General features: G+C 39.5%; 1 protein-coding gene across 5 annotated transcripts in view; it reads left to right on the top strand.

Annotated features, from left to right (window-relative positions):
• LOC127440513 (ephrin type-A receptor 4-like) overlaps nucleotides 1-20,527 on the top strand; it is an 81,682-nt gene that overhangs the window by 25,126 nt on the left and 36,029 nt on the right. For all 5 annotated transcript variants that reach the window (XM_051697137.1, XM_051697139.1, XM_051697136.1 and 2 more), the window contains exon 4: nucleotides 14,183-14,338. In XM_051697137.1, coding sequence (XP_051553097.1) covers nucleotides 14,183-14,338 — 156 coding nt within the window. The remainder of the gene's footprint in view (nucleotides 1-14,182; nucleotides 14,339-20,527) is intronic.

Raw genomic sequence — 20,527 nt, 5'->3', positions numbered from 1 at the left:
CGCATCTGGAGCACAAGGTGTGGTGGAGAAAACAAACATCCAATGGACACACACAGTTACAACCTCCACTAATGCACCTGAATGGATCTGTAAATGGATACGCATTGCCTTTGTTTCACATTGGTCAACTTGATGACATCACAGTTCTGCACACGTTATGTATAGTTGAAAATGGCAAGCGCCAAATGGAGAAAACGATCTGCTGTGTCGACACGAGTGTTGTATACTGGTAATACATTGATATATGACTCATAATTTCCACCGACATCACCCAGGAAAATCCGCAGGTGAGCACGAAACTGCATTCACTGCAACACTCCATTTCGTTTTTAAAGAGGCACTCCTTGTTTTGCCCTACTCCGGTGATAAGGATGTGGTATTTTCACGTATGAATAAAACACTCAAGCCCTGTTATGACTGCTCTTCTCGTATCCATTTTAATAGCAAGGTTATTCCATCTGTAGTGATGTACAGCTTCTGAATGTTGAATATGTGTTGAGGTGAATTTGAAATGCATTTTATGTTGATGCATGTAGTATAATAGTGCAGGTACCTGCATTAAGTTAAAATGTTTATTTATTAATTAGAGAAAAGGTTTCTTTTAGTTAAGGTCCTTAACAACCATGACAGTAACGATGTTGATTTTGTGGTTACAATGATTCTACTACAAATACCATGATTAAACTATGGTTACTGTAGTAAACCATGATTTTTATTATTTTGAAGTGTTTACAACATGTATTCTTACTTTGGATTTAGTAGTAATATTTATGTATTTATTTTTTTCTGAACATTGCAAATACGGACTGTGACCCAAAAAAACGTGATACAGAAAATTAAAAGAAAAAAAAAAAGAAAATCTAAACTTCTAAAATCTAAAGGTTTTACCTCAGAAATATTTAATTCAATATAGATAAAACCTGTTAGGACTAAAGATTTAATCTAATTAACAATGTACTACATTGAACATTATTTTTGTCTACTATGTACTTTAAGCTTATTAGAGAATTACGTGGTTAGCTTAGCAAAATGTTAACGTAAAACTCTGTTGCAATCAATTGCTGAAAGTCGAGTTACTCATGAGTTTCAAATGCATTTTTGTGGCAAAAAATGTCACTGCCAATGCTGAGCATTCCAAATCAGTCACTTATGAGGTCCCACTTAACTTATGAAGTTGCATATGTAGACCTGGGTTTTGGAACAGAGCTTATATTTAAATAAGCTTATAAAATTCTCGCACATACATGCATATTCACGCCCACTCGCATACACACATTGGAAGGCATCTCCTCCTTGTTTGCTATGCTGGAATTGTTTGGAATGTGAGATGTTTGGCCCCCTGCCTCCCTCAGCTGCCCGCTACCCTCAGAGGACAGTAGACAAGACAATGAGCTGCATTTCTCTTTAGAGACTTTAACTCCACATTCCTGCTGCTGCAGTGTCCCTACCCCCACAGCAGACAGACAGGGAAAAAAGGTTTTCTTGTCACCTGCCTCAGCCAACCCTTCAGAAAGACCTTCCTGAAATGTCTTGTGTGTGTGTGTGTGTGTAGGTGGAGTTCCTGCCTATCAGATCCGAACCTCTGGCTGTGATATTGATATGATGCAGAAAGACCAACCCTGGAGATACTGTCTGTGCTGCTCTGCCCCCTTCTTCCCTTCCTTCAAAGTTTTATAAAGCCCTTTACATAAAACACTGCCTCACATATGTTGACTTCACCATATTATGGATGACATCTTACAGATTCTCATAAGTTTGTTATATGGAGGTTGTGATATTTGCTTAACCTTTCTCGAAGAGAAACATATTCATAGCAATAGATTAAAACCAAAATATGATTTGGCAGATTTATGAGCATTTCAGTCAGTGAGAACCACTTCATATGTCCTCACAAGAAAGTACGTGAACGGGGCCGTGCACAGACATTTTGGGGGCAGGTGCTCAAGTGTAAAAAAAGGGCACCCCTCTTATAATTATTTATAAAAAATAAAGTTGCATACAGTAGCACATCTTTTACTTACATATTTTTTATTTCAATACCCATACACTCATGCAAATGTTTAATACTCAACAGATTTCTACAAAATTATCAATTCACACAGAGATGATGGTTTTTAGCATTCACTGTTTCCAACAGGATTTTGTGAGACTGTGGTGGGTGGACCTCGGACGTGATACCTCGTAAGAAATTTTTGTACATTTTAAAGTTAAATGCATCAATCTGTTGCACTTTGAGAGCAAAATTAAGAGGCTAGATCTATGAAGAACTTTGTGCTCTGGTAAACCATTTTGTGCTCTAGTAGTAATTTAATCATAAACACATTGGTTGTATAGATATGAATGGTGATGACACTGCAAACATCACCCACAAAGCATGGTAAACGAGACGGAGTTTAACGCAGTTCATAAATGGTTAAAACGCAAAATCGACTAGAGCATACATTTGAGCCATCAAAGAAATTAAGCAAAAGTGGTTACCTGTGTTGAACTTGCTCCTCAAATGCTGACTGGGAGTGAGAGATGCTTTGCCGAAGCAATGACGCAAATCACAACGCTATAGATCCTTTATGTTATTATGAGAAATGTAAAAACATTTTCGGTTCATTATGAAACTGTGGTGGAACAAATTAGACTGCCGTCTTGGTAATTAATGGGAAACACTGCTATTTCTACATTTATCACAAGAACAGGCAACAACAAAGAAAACAATGCCACATTGTGCATGCTTTAGTGGTCTATAAAATAAATAACCATTCAAAATCAACAAATATTTACACAAAACTGACAAAGGCTGTTCTCTGAATAATTAAAATAATAAACCAACCAATCTACCCTTCAAACTACAAATTAGGCCTATGTTCAGTTGCAACAATTAGGCTAAGTGCGTTCTGTGTACTTAGGTAAAGGGAGCAGGACAATTCTCCTGCTTTTAAAATTAAAATTTGATTATAACATAAATTAAAACAGTTAAACTTTCAAATCTGAGCTTGTAAAGACCCTGGACTATCGTTTTGAAATGACAATCAGCTGGCTTGCCTACAATTTTCAGTAAATTTTGTGTCACAGGAGTAAGAATCGATAATTTACTAGGCTATATCTGTAAGCTTTTGCTAATTAGTATGAGCAGGTAAACAGTGGACTAATCATATATTTGCACATTTTCTGGTGACGGGTGACGGGTGACAGGTCGGCTAACATTTCTGATATCCAAATATGATTGACTATTAACCACGTAATGCATATTTATTTGTTTCTGTTGCCTGACAAAGGAACTGGCCTACCGAAGTTCACTAGTTTTTCATTGACGACGGCATCACAACGCTATTTTATGCCAGCGCCAGTCTAGCTTGCTTGTTGTTAAGCTTAATGGAGGGCTATTGCCTAAGTTAGTCTAGCTGTATTGAGATGTTTTAATAGTGGTTTAATTTCACAACAGTGACAAACAATGCCAAAGCTTAGGGCAAACACTATCGTTACCTGGCTGTCACCAATGAAGACAGGTCAGAGTTACGTGGATGCTGCTCCGCAGGGCGCTCGATTTGCGTGCACTAACTGTGGTGGCTGTAACAAGGGAAGTCGAAGAGGGAGGGACAGGGGCTCATGTGGTCTTGCAGAATTAGAACTAAAATGCAGTTTTTGGGCTTTACAACACACTTTTAATTGAGAATTGATGCCATTGGCCAAATTTAAAGACTAAAATATCAAATGAAAAAAGAAATAGAAAAATGTCTTGCAAAAAGGGCACTTATCTAGACAGAGGCCTAAAGGGCAGGTGCTTTAGCGCCACCTGGGGTCTATCTGTGCACGTGTGTGTGCGTGAATGTGTGTCCTTTTTGACATGATTCACCTAACCAGCAAGGGCATATTTTTTTTTAATCTGGCCCTCACGAGTGAAGCAAAACCTGTGCACACACACACACTCTTTTTGTACAGCAGATGGCTAAGTAATGATTTACCTCAGAGTGGAACTCTCGCATATAAAGGTTAACGCACGTCCTTTGTTTGTGTTCGCCTCTAGCTGTACCGCCATACCTCACTTCAGCAAGACCTTGGGACTGTCTTTAGAAAAGTTTGAGGTAACTTTTGACAATTTGTAGAGATCAGAGAGGGAGAGAGTGAGGGTGTAGAAGAGTACGTAGAAAAAGAAACAGAAAAAGGAGGGTTGACAACAGAGAGTGATAAATAAAATGTAAGCAAATGTATGGAGATTAAAGCCAGTAAGCTTTGATGCAGGTTGGCCCCTCAGATACAAATGTGCTTCTCAGAGTTTAGGGACACTATCAATCACACAGTCAACACACACACACACATACATGGTAGCGATGAGCAATGTTTGCATGCAGTGAGCAGATCAAGATACATTAGTCACTGCAGACGTAATTAATAATTAGATGAAGGCAGGAAACTGATCAATGAGGGAATTGGCATGTTCATGCTTGAAGGCTCGGATAATAATCATCTTTCAATTTTTCTTGTTCTATTTTTCTTTGTACTTCTCTCCTTCTATGTTGTGTTCTTTCAGTCTTATCATCAGATAAGAGGGAATGTAATGTTTGAAAAGCTCAAAAAAGGCATAACATGGGGAATTTCGTGGAAGTGGAAACTAGGGTTAAATCAATTTGGGTTTTTTCCAATGGCTGACACTGATATATGTAGAAGTGGGTGGGCGATGACCAATATATAAGGGAAACTGGGGCTACTTGTCACACAGGGAAGTTGTCACAAAGGCTATATCTCAGTAACGATAAGATTTAGAGTCAAAAGTCAAATTGCGCAAATATGTGTTTTCTCCAGCAGAGGTTTTGAATGTTGGTTTTAAACCACTAGTTGAAAACCCTCTTGTGAATTCCACCCTCCATTGTAAATTGTAACTATTATCATATTTGTTGTATAGCTCTTGGGTAAACAACCACATTTGCACTAGCACACAAAAACTCTGGCATACATCAAAGGAAGGGTCTACTAGCCTATATTATGAAGGCACATTTTTACTGAAAGGTTTAAATGTATTCTTATGCCAAACATTTAATCAATTACAGTATTTATTGACCAAAATTCTGTTTTGATATTTTTGTCTGTTTTCATTTCCATTTTTGTTGTTTAATTAATTGTTTTGTGCTCCATAATTGTTTTGCTTTTTACAGTTTGCTAAAAGCATATAATGGACATTCTAATGCAGGCATACTGTAGATTTAAAGGGAGGCATAGATTTTGTTTAGGTGGTCACGATGGAAGGTGATGGGGGAATGTTTCCCCCACAGTGTTCATATGAAACCTACGCTACTGGTTTAGTGGCAGACTTCATTGTGACAACTTACCCCATATAGTGTGACAACATGCCCCACGAAAGGTCAATGTGTTCAGTTAACTGTATCTTATTTCCTGGGCAAGAATGGTGAAAATGTTCAAAGATTTTTTGTAGCCAAGACTTCAAGGTAAAGGGCTATGCACAAATTGACTTTAAAAAATAAACCTACCCTGAGAAATATTCACTGAAGTAAAAAGTATCTCCTTTGGCAAATGACATGTACATGCACAAGGGCGTAGATTTGGCTTGAACATGGGGGGGGGAGGGGTTGTACTTGCTTGTTTTGATTATTGTAGGGGTTACCTCCCTGACACGATGTGATTAATTGACCTGGCTGATTTATCGATCTATGAAAAGTGTATACATGTAAGGTTGACTTGGTTTATTTTCTGGAGGTACAGAAGAGAACAGGGTGGCAAGACGTTGGCAAGACATTTAACGTAAATGTTAAAAGACATGTAAAGAAAAGCACCTGAAATTCCAAAGTGAACCTGGTAACTGGATAATGGAACCTGGATAATCTGTGTGTGTATTAGGTGGATTTAGCTGCTGTTGATCCCCCTGAGCAGTGGCTACAGAGATAAGCCAGCCTCATAAACTTGTCATAAATATGTTAGCCATTAGCTCACGAAAGCTTCACTTTCTCTACCCTCAGCAAGTGATTTTTGTATGTGGGTGGATGCTTTTGAGTGTGTGAAAGAGAGACTATTCTCTATTTTCTGAATGCTGAAAATTTCATTTAAATGTTACATTTCCCATGTTGTAAGCTGAGTTTCTGAGTTGCAGTATGATTATTGTTGTGCTTTTTTGGATGAATTATATTTCTGCTCTGAGGCTCAGGGTGCGATCAGAACGAACATGTGGTGGTAGAGGAAGACAGATCTCACCACTTTTGTGTGTGTGTGAGGGAGAAATATAACCTGGCAGAGTGAAGTCAGTGCAGGATTTCCTAGTGGACACACACACTTCTAGACCACCCAGTGCTGAAGCTCCATTTCCCACTTATTTTCCTCTCTCTCTCTCTCTCTCTCTCTCTCTCTCTCTCTCTCTCTCTCTCTCTCTCTCATTTGTTTGCTATCATTTCTATTTATTTTTCCTGCAGTCTTACCTCTTTGTACGCCATATATTTATTTGTGATTATCTAAATGGAAACCATTGATGTCTTTATTTACCTGAGTATCTTTCAAGCTTTTTACATGCTCAACCGAATGTCATCGGATTACATACATCTAATTTAGGCCCTTTTGTCCTGTTTACATCTTTCAATACACAGAATCTGGCATGCATGCCTTGTGGAATTCAATAATTCATTCACCCCAACCTCAGCACAATATCCCATTCCGCTTTTGTCCTCAACTCCACCTGCGCTTTTCTTTATATGGAGGACAACAGGTGAATATTTTAAGGTATAAAGCCCATAAAAAGCATTCAGAGCACCATCTGAGTTGGTGTCTCCATTGAGGAGAACATTGTCCCAGTGGTGGACGGTATGATGAGAGCGCTGACCCTGAATATTGGGGCATGGTCTGGTAATTACGACCCTATTATATGACAGGCAGTAAGCTCATCTCTTCAATCGTGGACAATAAGACAATGATTGTCCAGCCCAGTGGCCATAGGCTCCATGGAGTGAGAGTGAAAAGGTCAGATCTGTAGGGTGGGGTGGGCGGGACAAGAGCTGTATGTGGAATGGAGACCAGGAACTGTAGAAAGGTCTCATGGGGGCCTAGTATGGAGGACTTAGGGAAGGAGGGGACAGCTGGTGGTCCTCCGTAGGGTCTGGGACTGAGAAAACACTCTTAAGCAGGTGGAGGGTGTTATATGTCCTAAGTGCTTGAGAAAAGTGGTACAAGTCAATGAGTGCCTTCGCTCATAAACAAGACTGAAGGGTGTCCTGATCTCTCAATCACACATCCAAACCCCTACTGTGGGCACGATAAAGCTCCCCAAGAATCCTCTTCAATCAACTCTGTCCTCCAGCCAGTATTAAGATGAACCAAAGCCGATCAGATGAAGCCTCCGTCTCTAATTCCCATCCTTCCTCTCCAACGCACAGCATTAATGCACGCTGTTTCATGGAGATCACGACCTGCAGAGCTACATCTCCTCGACCTGAGCTCATCCTATCTCTCTATACCTCCCCCACCCCTGGACCCTGTTATGGACCCTTGCCTCTGATCAAGCGTGCTATTGCGGCTGATTGCGAGTGTTTGGCCCCTGGGAAGACTGTGATGGAGAGAGAGAGACGTGGAGAGCTTGAGGAGAAATGGAGGAGAGCGGAAGGTGGTGATTCCCCAGGGCGAGTGCTAATGCGACCACAGGGTTCCTGTCAATTATGTGAGATTAAAAGAATTGGTTAGGAAAGAGAAAAAAAGAAGAAAGAGGATGAGGAAGAGCGTGATGAGGAGACACTTGTTTGAAGTACTGTGTGTTTAAAAGTGTCTCTTGACCTTTTGTCTCTTGTCTGTCCTTCATATTTTTTAAAAGCAGAGAAGACCATTTTGTCGTAGGAAACAAAGTTTCCTGCGTTGAGTAATTTTTATGTCCTCACTGAAAATGAAATCAGCATTCAAAGTGTTGAAATGACAGCAAATAAGGTTATATCTTTAATTGAACTTTTAATAGACAACCGTAGACCAATAAGATTTAAGTGTGGGCAGGGCTAACCACTGTGACATGTCTCACAAAATAGAGTGCCAACAGTGCTTGCCTCTTCTTCAGCCATCTTGGTTCCTTAAGTATTTTTCCATTCATTTTTTCCATTGTGATTTCATAAAATCCTTAAGCAAAGAGTTCTAAGATATGAACCAAACCAAGCAACCAAGCTTCAAGTTGAATGACAAGATTACAAGCTTTGATTTGAAGCAAAAAAATATTTGAAAATTCGACAAGAAGACAAAGATACAAGACTGTGAACTTAACATTTTGAATGAGGGAATAAACTAAAAAACTGTTGATTTTAAGTATATAAATGATAGATTTTAATTGCAAAATATTCAGATATATACAAATATGTAAGTAGTTTCAAAGTGTAGCATCATTCGCAGTGTATCATGGGAGTGGGCAGTTGCTGCAGAGCTCTTTTGTTTGTTTTCCTCAATTCTCTGATTGGGTGAGGGCAGAAGCTCTGATTGACCAATCAGAATAAAGTATTCCAGATATTAGTGTAAAAAGACAAGAAGAAACTAAGCGACCAACAAAATGTCTCATTGCCCATTGCTACACTGCCCTACAAAGGCAAAAGACCTTAACTCGCTAGAGTGTGGAACTGAGAAAAATAACTTTAAAGTTTTTTAGTTGTCCAGCCAAATGTATTATAGGTAGGACACTGGAAAGCTGGCAATTAGATGTTTTAGTAATGAAATTTATCTACATAAAAAAATCTTTAGCTCAAACTTTACTTTTGACCCCTATTTTGAAGTTACTGTACTCAACCTTTGTATTGTCTGCAAAAAGTGAGAAGTCATACCAAGGCAAAAGGTAGTAACTTCCACATTATCAATATTTGGTTGCTGATCACCATTTACAAAATCATTATAGTAACACCTGTATAAACCTAGTGATCATGGCATTTATTTTGGATGATTTACAATGACTTATAGCCATGTACTTATTGCTATCCTGTGCTTTGTTTGTATTCTGATGGCATTTTAAATGCATTAGGCATGACAAATACCTCCATAGCTGTAAAGAATATCTTCAATTGGTGTGCAGCAAAACTAACAGGTTGACTGCAGATAGGTGACACTTAATTATATGAATAAATACAAGATAAGCATATTTCTAATGAGTAAACATAATAATTTAATTAATAATGGAATGCAAAGATATAACAAATCATGTACACATTTAAAATGCATGGGATTGGAATAAGAGATAATAAATCATGTACAAGTAAGTGAACTTGGAATCTTGTTCATTTCTTGTTGTTTCATGGTGTTCTTACTCGTCATCCTCCACAACATTGCTCACAGGCAGTGAACACCAGAAAGCCCTCCTGTTTGGGGGCATAAAGGACATAGATTTTTCTTCTTTGCCTCTTCAATCCCCCGGTCATGTGGTCTCAGGTGAGAGGGTACATTCAGCTCGAACTTAGCCCAGAGGAAGTCCGTCTCGGTAAAGTGAGCATCCGCATGGGTTTGTTTGAAGAACAGGCTCCTGGAGCCATGTCGCAGCTGAATCACTGACATCTTGCCCAAATTTGGTGCCTTCTTGGTCTTAACACTGGAGTGGCCATCCTTCCAATTAGCATTCTTCATTTAGACCACTTCCACCTTCCTGGAATTTGAGCTTGACACAACACTCACAAAATCCTCAAAGTCATACACCACTCCTCCAGGACAATTTCTCATCTCCTGCTCGATGCCATGGTGAAAACTGTCAGCACTCATGAAAGTGTGTCCCTTCTCAAAGTATTTTAGAGTGATATCCTCCACAGAGATGGTATCACCATTAACAAGGCAGACCAGGGAGGATAGCAGGCACCAATTCTTGTTTTGGGCATAACAGTTGTCCACCCAGAAGATGCTGTGGCATATGTCCCTTTCTTTCTCTAGTGCAGTCACATAGGCCGAGGTGATCTCTGCTGCACTTCGCCCTGCCGTGCCCTCATTCCAGACCTCAGAGATGGTGGTTTTTTATTTTTCTTCTTGCCTACAGAGGTAAAGGTCTCATGGAATGCCACGATATGCTTCGTGAAGATTGATGTTTTCAGCCCAGGCATATGAGGCAACATGATTATTTTTTGAAGTTCCACACTCCTCACTGATGTGTCCTCTGGCCAGTCATTCTCAGCATCAGCCTGGTATGTCATTCTGCTCTGCACGGCAGACTCCTTATGCCCATGCCACCTCTGGCACTGCAAGCAGTCCATGACATGGCCATTCCCATCATGGTCATTTTTCATGTGCTGATCCTGCAGTAGGCACTCCTCACATTCCTCCTCTCCAAGCTTTGCAAAGCTGATGTTCTTATGCTCCACAGCTTTGCGGTAGCTTTCATAGGAGCAGCTGCTGCCTTTTTCCAAATAATCAGCATACATGAGCTTGATGTTAATGTCGCTAGGGAGGTAGCGATGATATGGGGCATGCTCCCTTCGATAGTGGCTGACTGATGGGTGGAAGGATTCAATATGGTCATATACAGGCTGCATGTCCAGTTTGTTGGCCGGTGTATGTCTTCCTCTTTGGTCTCTTGGGATCACTTCATTTCCTATCTCCTTCCCCATCACAGAGAGGACCAGGCTGTCATTCACAGGGTGGTACCCCAAAGTGGCCAGAAAGAACATTTTACAGACCTGCTGTGGGACCTGATCTTCATTCTTTAGCCTGTAAACAAGGGACCTGCCACGCCGACTTGTTTTTCCATCCACACACAGTTTTGCTGTTGGTAGCTGGCTGACACTGTGGAACATGAATGCACGTCTGTCTGTGTATTCCATGTCCCAGTACCTGTTCCAGATCTCCTTATGCCTCTCCTCACTAAATTTGTCTGTGCATTTTCTTCTGCATTTCTGGCCACACGGATCTCTCATTGGTGGGGTTTTGGATGGAGTGAGGGTGGGCTCTGGTAGTAGAGCTGTGGCTGGAGCGAGGGTGGGCTCTGGTGCTGGTAGTAGAGCTGTGGCTGGAGCGAGGGTGGGCTCTGGTGCTGGTAGTAGAGCTGTGGCTGGAGTGAGGGTGGGCTCTGGTGCTGGCAGTGGTGCTGTGACTGGAGCGAGGGTGGGCTCTGGTGCTGGCAGTGGTGCTGTGACTAGAGCGAGGGTAGGCTCTGGTGCTGGCAGTGGTGCTGTGACTGGAGCGAGGGTGAGCTCTGGTGCTGGCAGTGGTGTTGTGGCTGGGGTGAGGGGAAACTCCATAAGAGCAACAAGGGTGGTGTCAGGTGTGCTGCAGAACAGCCGGGAAACTAATATCCGGACAACTATCAAGAACTGTCCATGTTTTTGATTTGGGTGCTGGATCACAATCAATATCCCCACAAGTAACTGAAATGAACAGAACAAATTGGAGACATGCATGGGAAAATAAATGGAACACAAACATGAAATATTTGAACAATATTTGATTAATTAATGTCAATGTTATCAAATTGGGGAAATGCCTACCACTGTCCAGAACAATCTTTTTTTTTGTTGTTGCAGTGCTTCTGGACCGCAGGGAATAATGCCACAAGGAACTGAAAGGAATAGAGCAAATAATGATGATGATGATGATGATGATGATGATGATGATGATGATGATGATAATAATAATAATAATAATAATAATAAGGTCTGGAAGGAAATAGGAATAGGAAATTATATTATATATATATATATATATCCAATACACATAGGAAATAATATTGTAAGGTCCATCAAACATTTGTATTTACCAATAGGCTATTTGATTAATCAATGTCTATTTTAACAAATTGGGCACAGCCACAGGCCTACAAGGTAGTGCCACAGCTGGTTAATCAAGGGTTAAGTGCACAGCTCTCTGACTGGTGGATTGGATTCGCCAATCTCAAAGGCTATAATATAGAGTAATGTGACTATATTAATTTGTTTTCAGAATCTGACCGTAACTGACATCCAGACAAAAAGTTATACATGTGGTTGGATACCGTTTTGAAACCAATTTATTTATTGCAGTGTTCACTAACGTAAAAGGATACAAAACATAAGTTAGCCAAAGTGCTTTTACATCGAACTGAATGAAAGTAGCCTAGCCTAAAAGATCGATTTGTGGATTGATGTGAATGCCAGCAAGTAGGAATAATGCTCAGAAATCAGAATGCTTGTGGATTGTTGTGGATTAAACATCTGCGATGACGTTCATTGCCATGAATTTTATCGGGTTACTAAAAAGGTAGGACAAATTTAATTGCGAACTGTTACTTCTGATTTTATGTGTGATCATGCTACAGCCCCAGACTGTCACTGACACTGATGTTGACAGCTGTCACTGACAGGCTGGCACTGACTGAATAATCTGCATTATGAAAAAAAAAAACTTTGAGAATATTTACGATTACTTATTGCTGGCAAATTTTCTAGTCTTTGCTTGTTTACAGTGCTTTGTTATACGGAGCAGTTTGGTAGCCTATTCATTGGATAGCCAAGTAGCCTATTTATGCTATTATAGGCTGCTAGCTAGCTAAATGAAGTAGATTGCGATCTATCTATATAATTTGTTTGTCTAATGCATCTTTTGTGTTACACAATTTCTTACCTTGACCCTGATGTCGACGTTTCAAAGCCATCTCATTCATCATTTTCCCTTGAGAGGCCATCCTTAAACATTATAGTAAAAACACTCAACAATATTTGTTTACTACACTTTTATTCAGGTATCGTGTGTCAGATTGCTTCAATGACAGATGTATGACAGTTACAGGCTACACCGTAATTTAAACGCGGCAAACTTTAAAAACAAAGGCAGAGTACAGTAACTCAATGTCAGCACAATAACTTCATTTTGACGCACAGCTAAACAAAGGCAGAGTACCCTAACTCAATTTGAGCGTTCCAAAACAAAGTCAGAGTTGTAGTTACGGAGTTCTGCCTTGGTTTCTCCTGGGCTTTTGTAAGTTACTGTTAAGACAACCCATTATTTTCTCGAAAAAAACAACGAAATTGACTCAAGATACTTATCCACATGATAAAGGAGGTCTTGAATGTCTCAAAAATATCAATAACTCATTTTCGACCAAAAATGAAGTTACGGCCTTTTGCCTTTGCACGGCAGTACTGTATTTAAGACACAGTGTAACATGCATGCTTTTCTTAGGAACAAGGTAGTTTAAATTCGTTTTAGCTTGTTTGTCCTATTTGTCATAATAAGACAAGCCTTGTGTTTCTTACCCATAATGCTTTGCTAAGAGCATGTATGATTATCGCTAAGAGCATTACTTTGATTTGTGATATTCTGTGCCGAGCGTTTATATTGATAAGGCCTTTTAGGGAAACACATCTGTAAACTATCTAAAGATCGATAAACTCTTAGATAAATGTCATAAGTAGCACGCCTTTATTCTTGTTCAAATGCTATCTGTGTTTATATGGGTATCGATGGCCTTGTGGGAAAAAAAGTCAATAAAAGACCTCAAAGCATTCCTTTGTCTCTGTCACTGTAAATAGGAAATTATGCTGAGTGTGCTTGTGTGTGGGCATATTAGAGGGAGCAATCGAAAAAGAAAGGAAGTAGAGAGACAAACAAATGAAGGAAAAAAGATTAAAGAAGGTGGAGGGAGAACAAAAATGGTCAGAAAGCTGACAAACTTGAAAAGAGAGATTGAAAGAGAAAATAGAGCTAAAGGACAAATGCAGAGAGATAGCAAGGGAAAGAGAGATAGACAGAGGGCTTGGCTTGGGTGTTAGGATTAATGACAGTTCATTCCTCTGGTTTCACTTCCTCTCTTCATTAGAGTGTCATAAAGCCATACAGTGCTGTTTCTCATTCAAACATTCCACACCAATCCCATACAGTGTCTTTCACAGGCCTACTGTACCAAGAACACATGCACATAAAACAAGCTACAATTTCTTAATAAACAAAATTAGATATTTAGACCTGTTTTTGGAGAATATCTATTAACTTGAATTAAGTTGATTTTTCGTACCCCATTGGAAACATGTTCTTTCTTTCCTTCTTTCTTTCTTTCTTTCTTTTTGCATAATACTAATATGCTAATAACTACTTTATTTGTGCTTAAAACAAGGAAAAATGTATTGCCAATGGGGTTGAAAATACTTAAGGAATTGAATTTTATTTTTAATTTTATTTTTTGCTGTGCAGAGACTTCAGATGCAAAACATTCAAATTATGACATCAATGTAACAGTATGTTGAATAGTTTGTGATTATTAATGTTGATTTCTTGTTGTTTGCAGCTTGTAAGATTGGTTACTACCGAGCGTTAGCTACCGACGACAGCTGTTCTAAGTGTCCCCAGCATAGTTACTCTGTGAGGGACGGATCCACTTCCTGTGCCTGTGACAAAGGATTCTTCCGGTCTGAGACGGACCCTGCCTCTATGCCCTGCACACGTAAGTGTATTCCACATAACCCTAGCTATACCCCAAGCCCATTTTACTTCTCATATGGCATGCCCATAGACCAACCATGGACTGTTTACAGACTAAACTATGCATATTTTACACAGAAATGTAAAAGCTGATTGAAAACACCAGTTTTGATCTGGTTGGCTGGCTTGACACATTTTCCCAGGCTGTGAGCGCTTCTTAGGAAGCACTAGGTACTGGATTTGCCCAAATTAGCAAGCTTCTCGCCATTGAATTCTTGATTGAAATTCAGTTTTGTTTCAAACACTTAGTGGCATTTAAACAAGCCATAATTGAGCACACCGGTATATTACAATCTGTTCCAAAATAAATATCCAATTTCAGATTGACCTGTCCCTAAACATCACATACTAAATCAAACTGTGGTTGATCACTGTCAATCAGACATACTTTTCCTGTCTAAATTGGTGGTTCTTGGCCACTTCATGCTATAATATGGACCAGATTTCATGCCAACAGTCAAAAGCCAGGCTATGTGAGATTCCTGGAGATTCCAGCATCAAAAACATAGATGTAAACAAACTTCCCTGGACATGAGTAATCATTAAACCGGGTCAAGGGATTTGAAGGGTGAGCACAGAGAAACCACATATCACTCAAGAGAACCAGTACTTCCAGGATTTATATCAGTCTGCAGCTGTTCACTTCACACACCAGTGGGGCTGTTATCCTTAAGGCCATGACCAGAAGTTAAAGACAGAGACTCACGTGACAGTGATAAATTATTGGAAGTCCACCTGCACCTCTTTTAAACAATGCTTGTGTATTTGGTTCATTTAACTGTCCATTTTATTTCTGCATTTTCTAATCAAAATGTTCTGGAAACTCTTAAGTGTTAGAATGAGTTTGGGTGTGTGTTGTGTTTAGGCTATAAACTTAGGGGACAAAATGATCCACTAAAGTAAATTTAATCTGATGAAAAATCCATTTGGAGGTAAAAATTATTCATAAATAATTAGTAAACAATGATTTAAAACAAGGCTTTATGGTTAGCCTGTAGTAATTAGTTTTATTTAAAAACATTGAAGTCCATAGTATGTATTTATGTACGACCTAGCTAATTAAATGTGTTTGTGTGTGTGTGTGTGTGTGTGTGTGTGTGTGTGTGTGTGTGTGTGTGTGTTTGTGTTTAGCAGTGGATTGGGAGGAGCCCTGCCTTGATGAGTAAAGATAGATATGTGTGTCAGAGCCTGAGGTGACTCATAGACTTGATAACAGTGTTTAGCTTGTTAAACAGAGACCTGCATTGGCATTCAACATGCCACAGCTCTGAGCTGAGACAACAGGGTTAATCGTAAGAAGTACACACGTCAAATTTTCGTGACAAGCTATTTCTCTCTCTCTCTCTCTCTCTCTCTCTCTCTCTCATCTCTCTCTCTCTCTCTCTCACACACACACACACACACACACACACACACACACACACACACACACATCTATCGAACGACCTCACCCAGGGGATGACATATGTGAGCACGCTAGCCTGGGCTTCCTCCATTTTATGCATCAGATCATCTTGTTTGCCATACCATTACCCTCTGTTCAATGTGTGCAATGTCTAACCTTATTTACAAACTCACTCTTTCTCTTTTCTACCTCCATTTCGCTTTCTGTCTTTAATTTGATCTCTCTTTACCCGAACCTCCCTTATCTACTTTATATCTGTCGTTGAAGCTAGCGCAACTATGTTTGTGATAATAAGTACATTTACATGCACACCAATATGTTGAAAACTACCAAAAATCAGCTTATTCAAAAAATTTGACAATGCAAGACAACCGCGTTTACATGAGACTTGAAATCATCAGGTTATTCTCTGTTCTGAAGTCAAAATGTAGTCATGCGCATGACATTTGCCCACACTGGAAAATAACTTAGGTAAACATGCACGTGTTGACATGCAACGTGTAAAGGGCAAAAATCTATGTGTGCCGATCAGAATATGCTTACACCATTCATGACCTATAGTTGGCCAATCATTGGGCTATAGTTCACAGCAATCCATTTTGCAAATGAATTCATCAGTCTGTCTGAGATAGATTTATTATAAGAGCTTGTCTATGGACGCGTCAATGTACGCATGTGTCAGACGGATGCTTTTGGAGCATCTCACTTTGGTTGCATTGCATCATATATTTTTGGCCGCTGTGTCAAATTTAACGTAATTTGATACTTAGAAAAAAACACGCCTTGAGATCCCTGCGTTTGGATTTGCGCTCCATCAAGCTGTGTTTGACCTCAAGAAGGAGACTCATCTTATGTTGTCTGCTCTGGTAGGTGTTGTTTGTTCTCTGTATAAGATGCGTATTGCCTAAACAGCTGGAGTTTTGCTTACTGCCCCCTGGAAAAAACAGATGGTACTTCAAGCTTGAATTGCTCCGATGGTAGGAATATTCCTTAGTACTTTCCAGGGACATGATTAATTGCATTAATTTTTTAACGTGTTATTTATATAATTAATCACACTGAATTAATGCGTTAAATTGACAACCCTAGTTGTTATATGTTTTTAATACCTTAGAGGTTGTTTTTAATGTAATAAATAAGTTTCAATGATGTTGCACACAAGTTGTCATGATGGTGTTGCCATGTCCCGTTTTTTTTATTTTTTTTTATTTTTTTGCCACATTCATCTTAAAAAAAATATGCATTTAACAGTAGAGATCAAATATAAAACATCAGTATTATCTTTATTCATAGCTAATTCGCAGTTCTCAATTCAAATTATGTCTAGTGTTTCCCAATCCTATTCCTGGAGGTTCCTCAACAGTCAGGGTGGGGAAACACTGAGCTATGATTCATGTAAATCTGAATAACCAAGACATTATCCTTCGCTTTTTCAACTGTCTTTAATTGGAGCTCTCTTTACCGGAGCCTCTTATATCTGCATCTGTCGTCAACCCAGAAGCACCCCGTCAAACACGCAACACCCAAGATACTAAATCCCCACACAAATTTTTTTTATAAAAAGGAGGACGGTTGCAAGGGAGGAAAAAATTTGAAATGGCGATAAAGGGGAATACATTCAATGAAGAGGCGAGAGAGAGATGACCCCATTATGCTTGCGGAGCTGAACCTGTCTCTCACCTTAGCGTATTAAAACCCAGTTGACTTCAATAATTTCCTGTCTATCACAGAGACCATGTGGCACCACGCCACCGTGGGAGCACACGGTTCACCCCAGTCTACCGAGTGGGTACAGCAGCCACATACTTAATACAGGTTAAACAGAGTTTAAAGACCATTTACACGTAAAGCTCAGCCAGGAGGATTTAAATCTAATCCAGACCTGGGTCAAATATGTGTTTGAAATGTGTTGAAATGATTTGGAAGATATAGAGATATTTAAAAATGTTTTTTTGCCATATGGGGAGACCTCAAAGACGGATAATGAGACACATCCTGTTTGAGTATGTTTGTCCTCTTGACTCGATGATGGTCGTGCAGTGCTCGAGGCCATCCATACAAAAGAAAAGAAAAAAAAGACAATTGAGATCTTCTTGAAGGTGAAGTGTGTAAAAATGTTTTGGTGTTTTAAAATTATTTTTTCTATCCTAGCTTAATATATAGAGACAGCTTTAATGCGGTCATGGCACAAGGAATAAAATTGTCCTTGATCTTCTGATATTTGTATAAGAGGTCATTGTACTATAAAAACATACTGTAAGTTTCAGAACACAAAACTTCCTCACTGCAAAATTGTTTTAAACCAAGCTGTCAGAACAACTCGTTGTCTCTTTCCTTCACATTGTGACGTCTCACTGTGGTAGACATATGCATCTGACCGCCTCCACAACAACACATCAATGCTGACTTCACCTTATCACTTCTGTAGCCCTGCCCAGTAGCTGTTAGCAATGAGATGGTAGGTCAGTCAAGAGCAGAGAGCCAATCATAACAGTGGGCGTTTACTGTCAAATCTTAAAGAAGAAGCAGCACTAAAACCAAGTGTTTCTGACAGAGGGTCAGAATGAGGGTGGAAAATGATCATGTTTTACAAACATATTACTGTGCTGTTTTGTGTGTGTGTGTGTGTGTGTGTGTGTGTGTGTGTGTGTGCGCAAAAAAACAACCTTACTGATATTATAAGTAAACCTCAAGGAACATATTAAAATAATTTTGAAAAAGTGCATGTCATGACCCCTTTAAGTAAGCCCCCTTTAAATAAGCCATTCGTAGGTTTATACACTGATTTCACACCGCAGCCATTTTGAAATCGAAAGTGAGATGCAGGTGGGAAGTATCTCAGAGCTAACAGTAAACAACAATGTTTTGGACTACCAACCTGGAGCTGCTGCTGTGATTTACGAGTTTTGATGTTGAAAAATGGGCTGAGGAGGGATGTCGAATCCCACGAGCTGTTTAGCTGAAAGGTAACAGCAACTGGATAGAGGGTTATATCACCGAGATTGAAGGTAAGGTTGTTTTACGTTAACATTACATCTAGCCAAACTAGCTTGCCAGCTACTTCTGACTTTCTGATTGAAATACATTTTGTTTATTCGAGCTGTGTAGATTTATAGCAAATGTTAGCTGGCATTTTACGTAGCATGAACTTCGATCATGTAATTCCATTGTTTACAGTCAGGAAAAGCAAGTCAGGCAGCGTTGTGAGGGCAAGGTCATTACGCTCAATGCGAAAAAATGAAACCCCTTACATGATGCAGGTAACGTTGACTAGATAGCAAACAACATACGTTCAAGTTCTCTCGTTCAGGTGCCAGAGTTCATGCGCCAGATGTCTTGCTGCTTCTTTTGCCATGTCATGAATTGCTCACCTGTATGCGGTGAGACTTGCTGTTTGGGGTGGTCGGATGTTCCTGGAAAATAGGCCAATTTGTCACAGTTTACAGTCAAATTAGTAATGTTATTTGTCAGGACAGAGATATTTTTACATTTTGATGAATGTATTCACGTACACCTTAACATTTCGATTTAAACCCACAAACACACAAAGTTCAGGTCATAAGTGTACACACCCCTTGCACAATTAAAATGTTTATCATGTCATAATCATGGCAATTGCATTGTTTTTTATTTAGTTCTGTCTTGAAACTTTTTAACAGAACTTTTTACATTTATTCATTTGGCAGATGCTTTTATCCAAAGCGACTTACAAAAGAGGAATACATTCACTGTGTAACATTTTTTTATTTTTGTTATTTTTTTCTGGGTAGTAAGTGTTATTTTCTAATTGCTTATGCCCCAAAAGTATAGATAATGGCTATTATTCCCCACAAACTTTGCTTTTGTGACCAGGACAGTGATATTTTGAAATGTACCTGTTTCCAATGAGAAAACGGGTGAATTTGTGTCTTTTCGTTTACATAAAGTCAGAAAAAACAACATATGAATCCAAATTAACATGTATTTATACTAAAGTAATATTCAAAGCCGTGCTGGTCCATAAGGGTAACAAGTACCCGTCTCTTCCCCTGGCTCACTCGGTGCACCTCAAAGAGGATTACAACAGCATCAAGACCTTGCTGGACGCCTTGAAGTATGATGAGTTCGGCTGGGAGGTCATAGGAGACTTCAAAATGGTGGCATTCCTGATGGGTCTCCAAGGTGGTTTTACCAAGTTTCCCTGCTATCTTTGCCTTTGGGACAGCAGGGACACCAAGGCACACTACCACAGGCAGGACTGGCCACAGCAGACCGAGTTCTCTTCAAGTGGGAGCCACTGGTGGACCCCCGGAAGGTGCTGATGCCACCAATGCACATCAAATTGGGCCTTATGAAACAGTTTGTCAGAGCTCTAGATAAGGAGTCGGCAGCCTTCAAGTACCTTCAAGACTTCTTCCCTAAGCTGTCTGAGGCAAAGGTCAAAGCTGGTGTCTTCGTCGGACCACAGTTAAAGAAGGATATTGGATTCATATGTTGTTTTTTTCGGACTTTATGTGAACGAAAAGACACAAATTTGCCCGTTTTCTCATTGGAATTAGGTAAATTTCAAAATATCACTGTCCTGGTCACAAAAGCAAAGTTTGTGGGGAATAGTAGCCATTTTCTATTCTTTTGAGGCATAAGGAATTAGGAAATAACATTTACTACCTAGGAACAAAAATTGTGTTACATAGTGTTATAATCGAATCATCTTAAGGAGACAGTGGTACGAAAAGTGCTGTATTACAAAGTTTCACTAGCATCAGA

Source organism: Myxocyprinus asiaticus, chromosome 5 (genome assembly GCF_019703515.2).
Source record: "Myxocyprinus asiaticus isolate MX2 ecotype Aquarium Trade chromosome 5, UBuf_Myxa_2, whole genome shotgun sequence".
NCBI lineage: Eukaryota > Metazoa > Chordata > Actinopteri > Cypriniformes > Catostomidae > Myxocyprinus > Myxocyprinus asiaticus.
The sequence above is the reverse complement of the archived record's forward strand: the minus strand, read 5'-3'. Positions and strand labels throughout refer to the sequence as shown.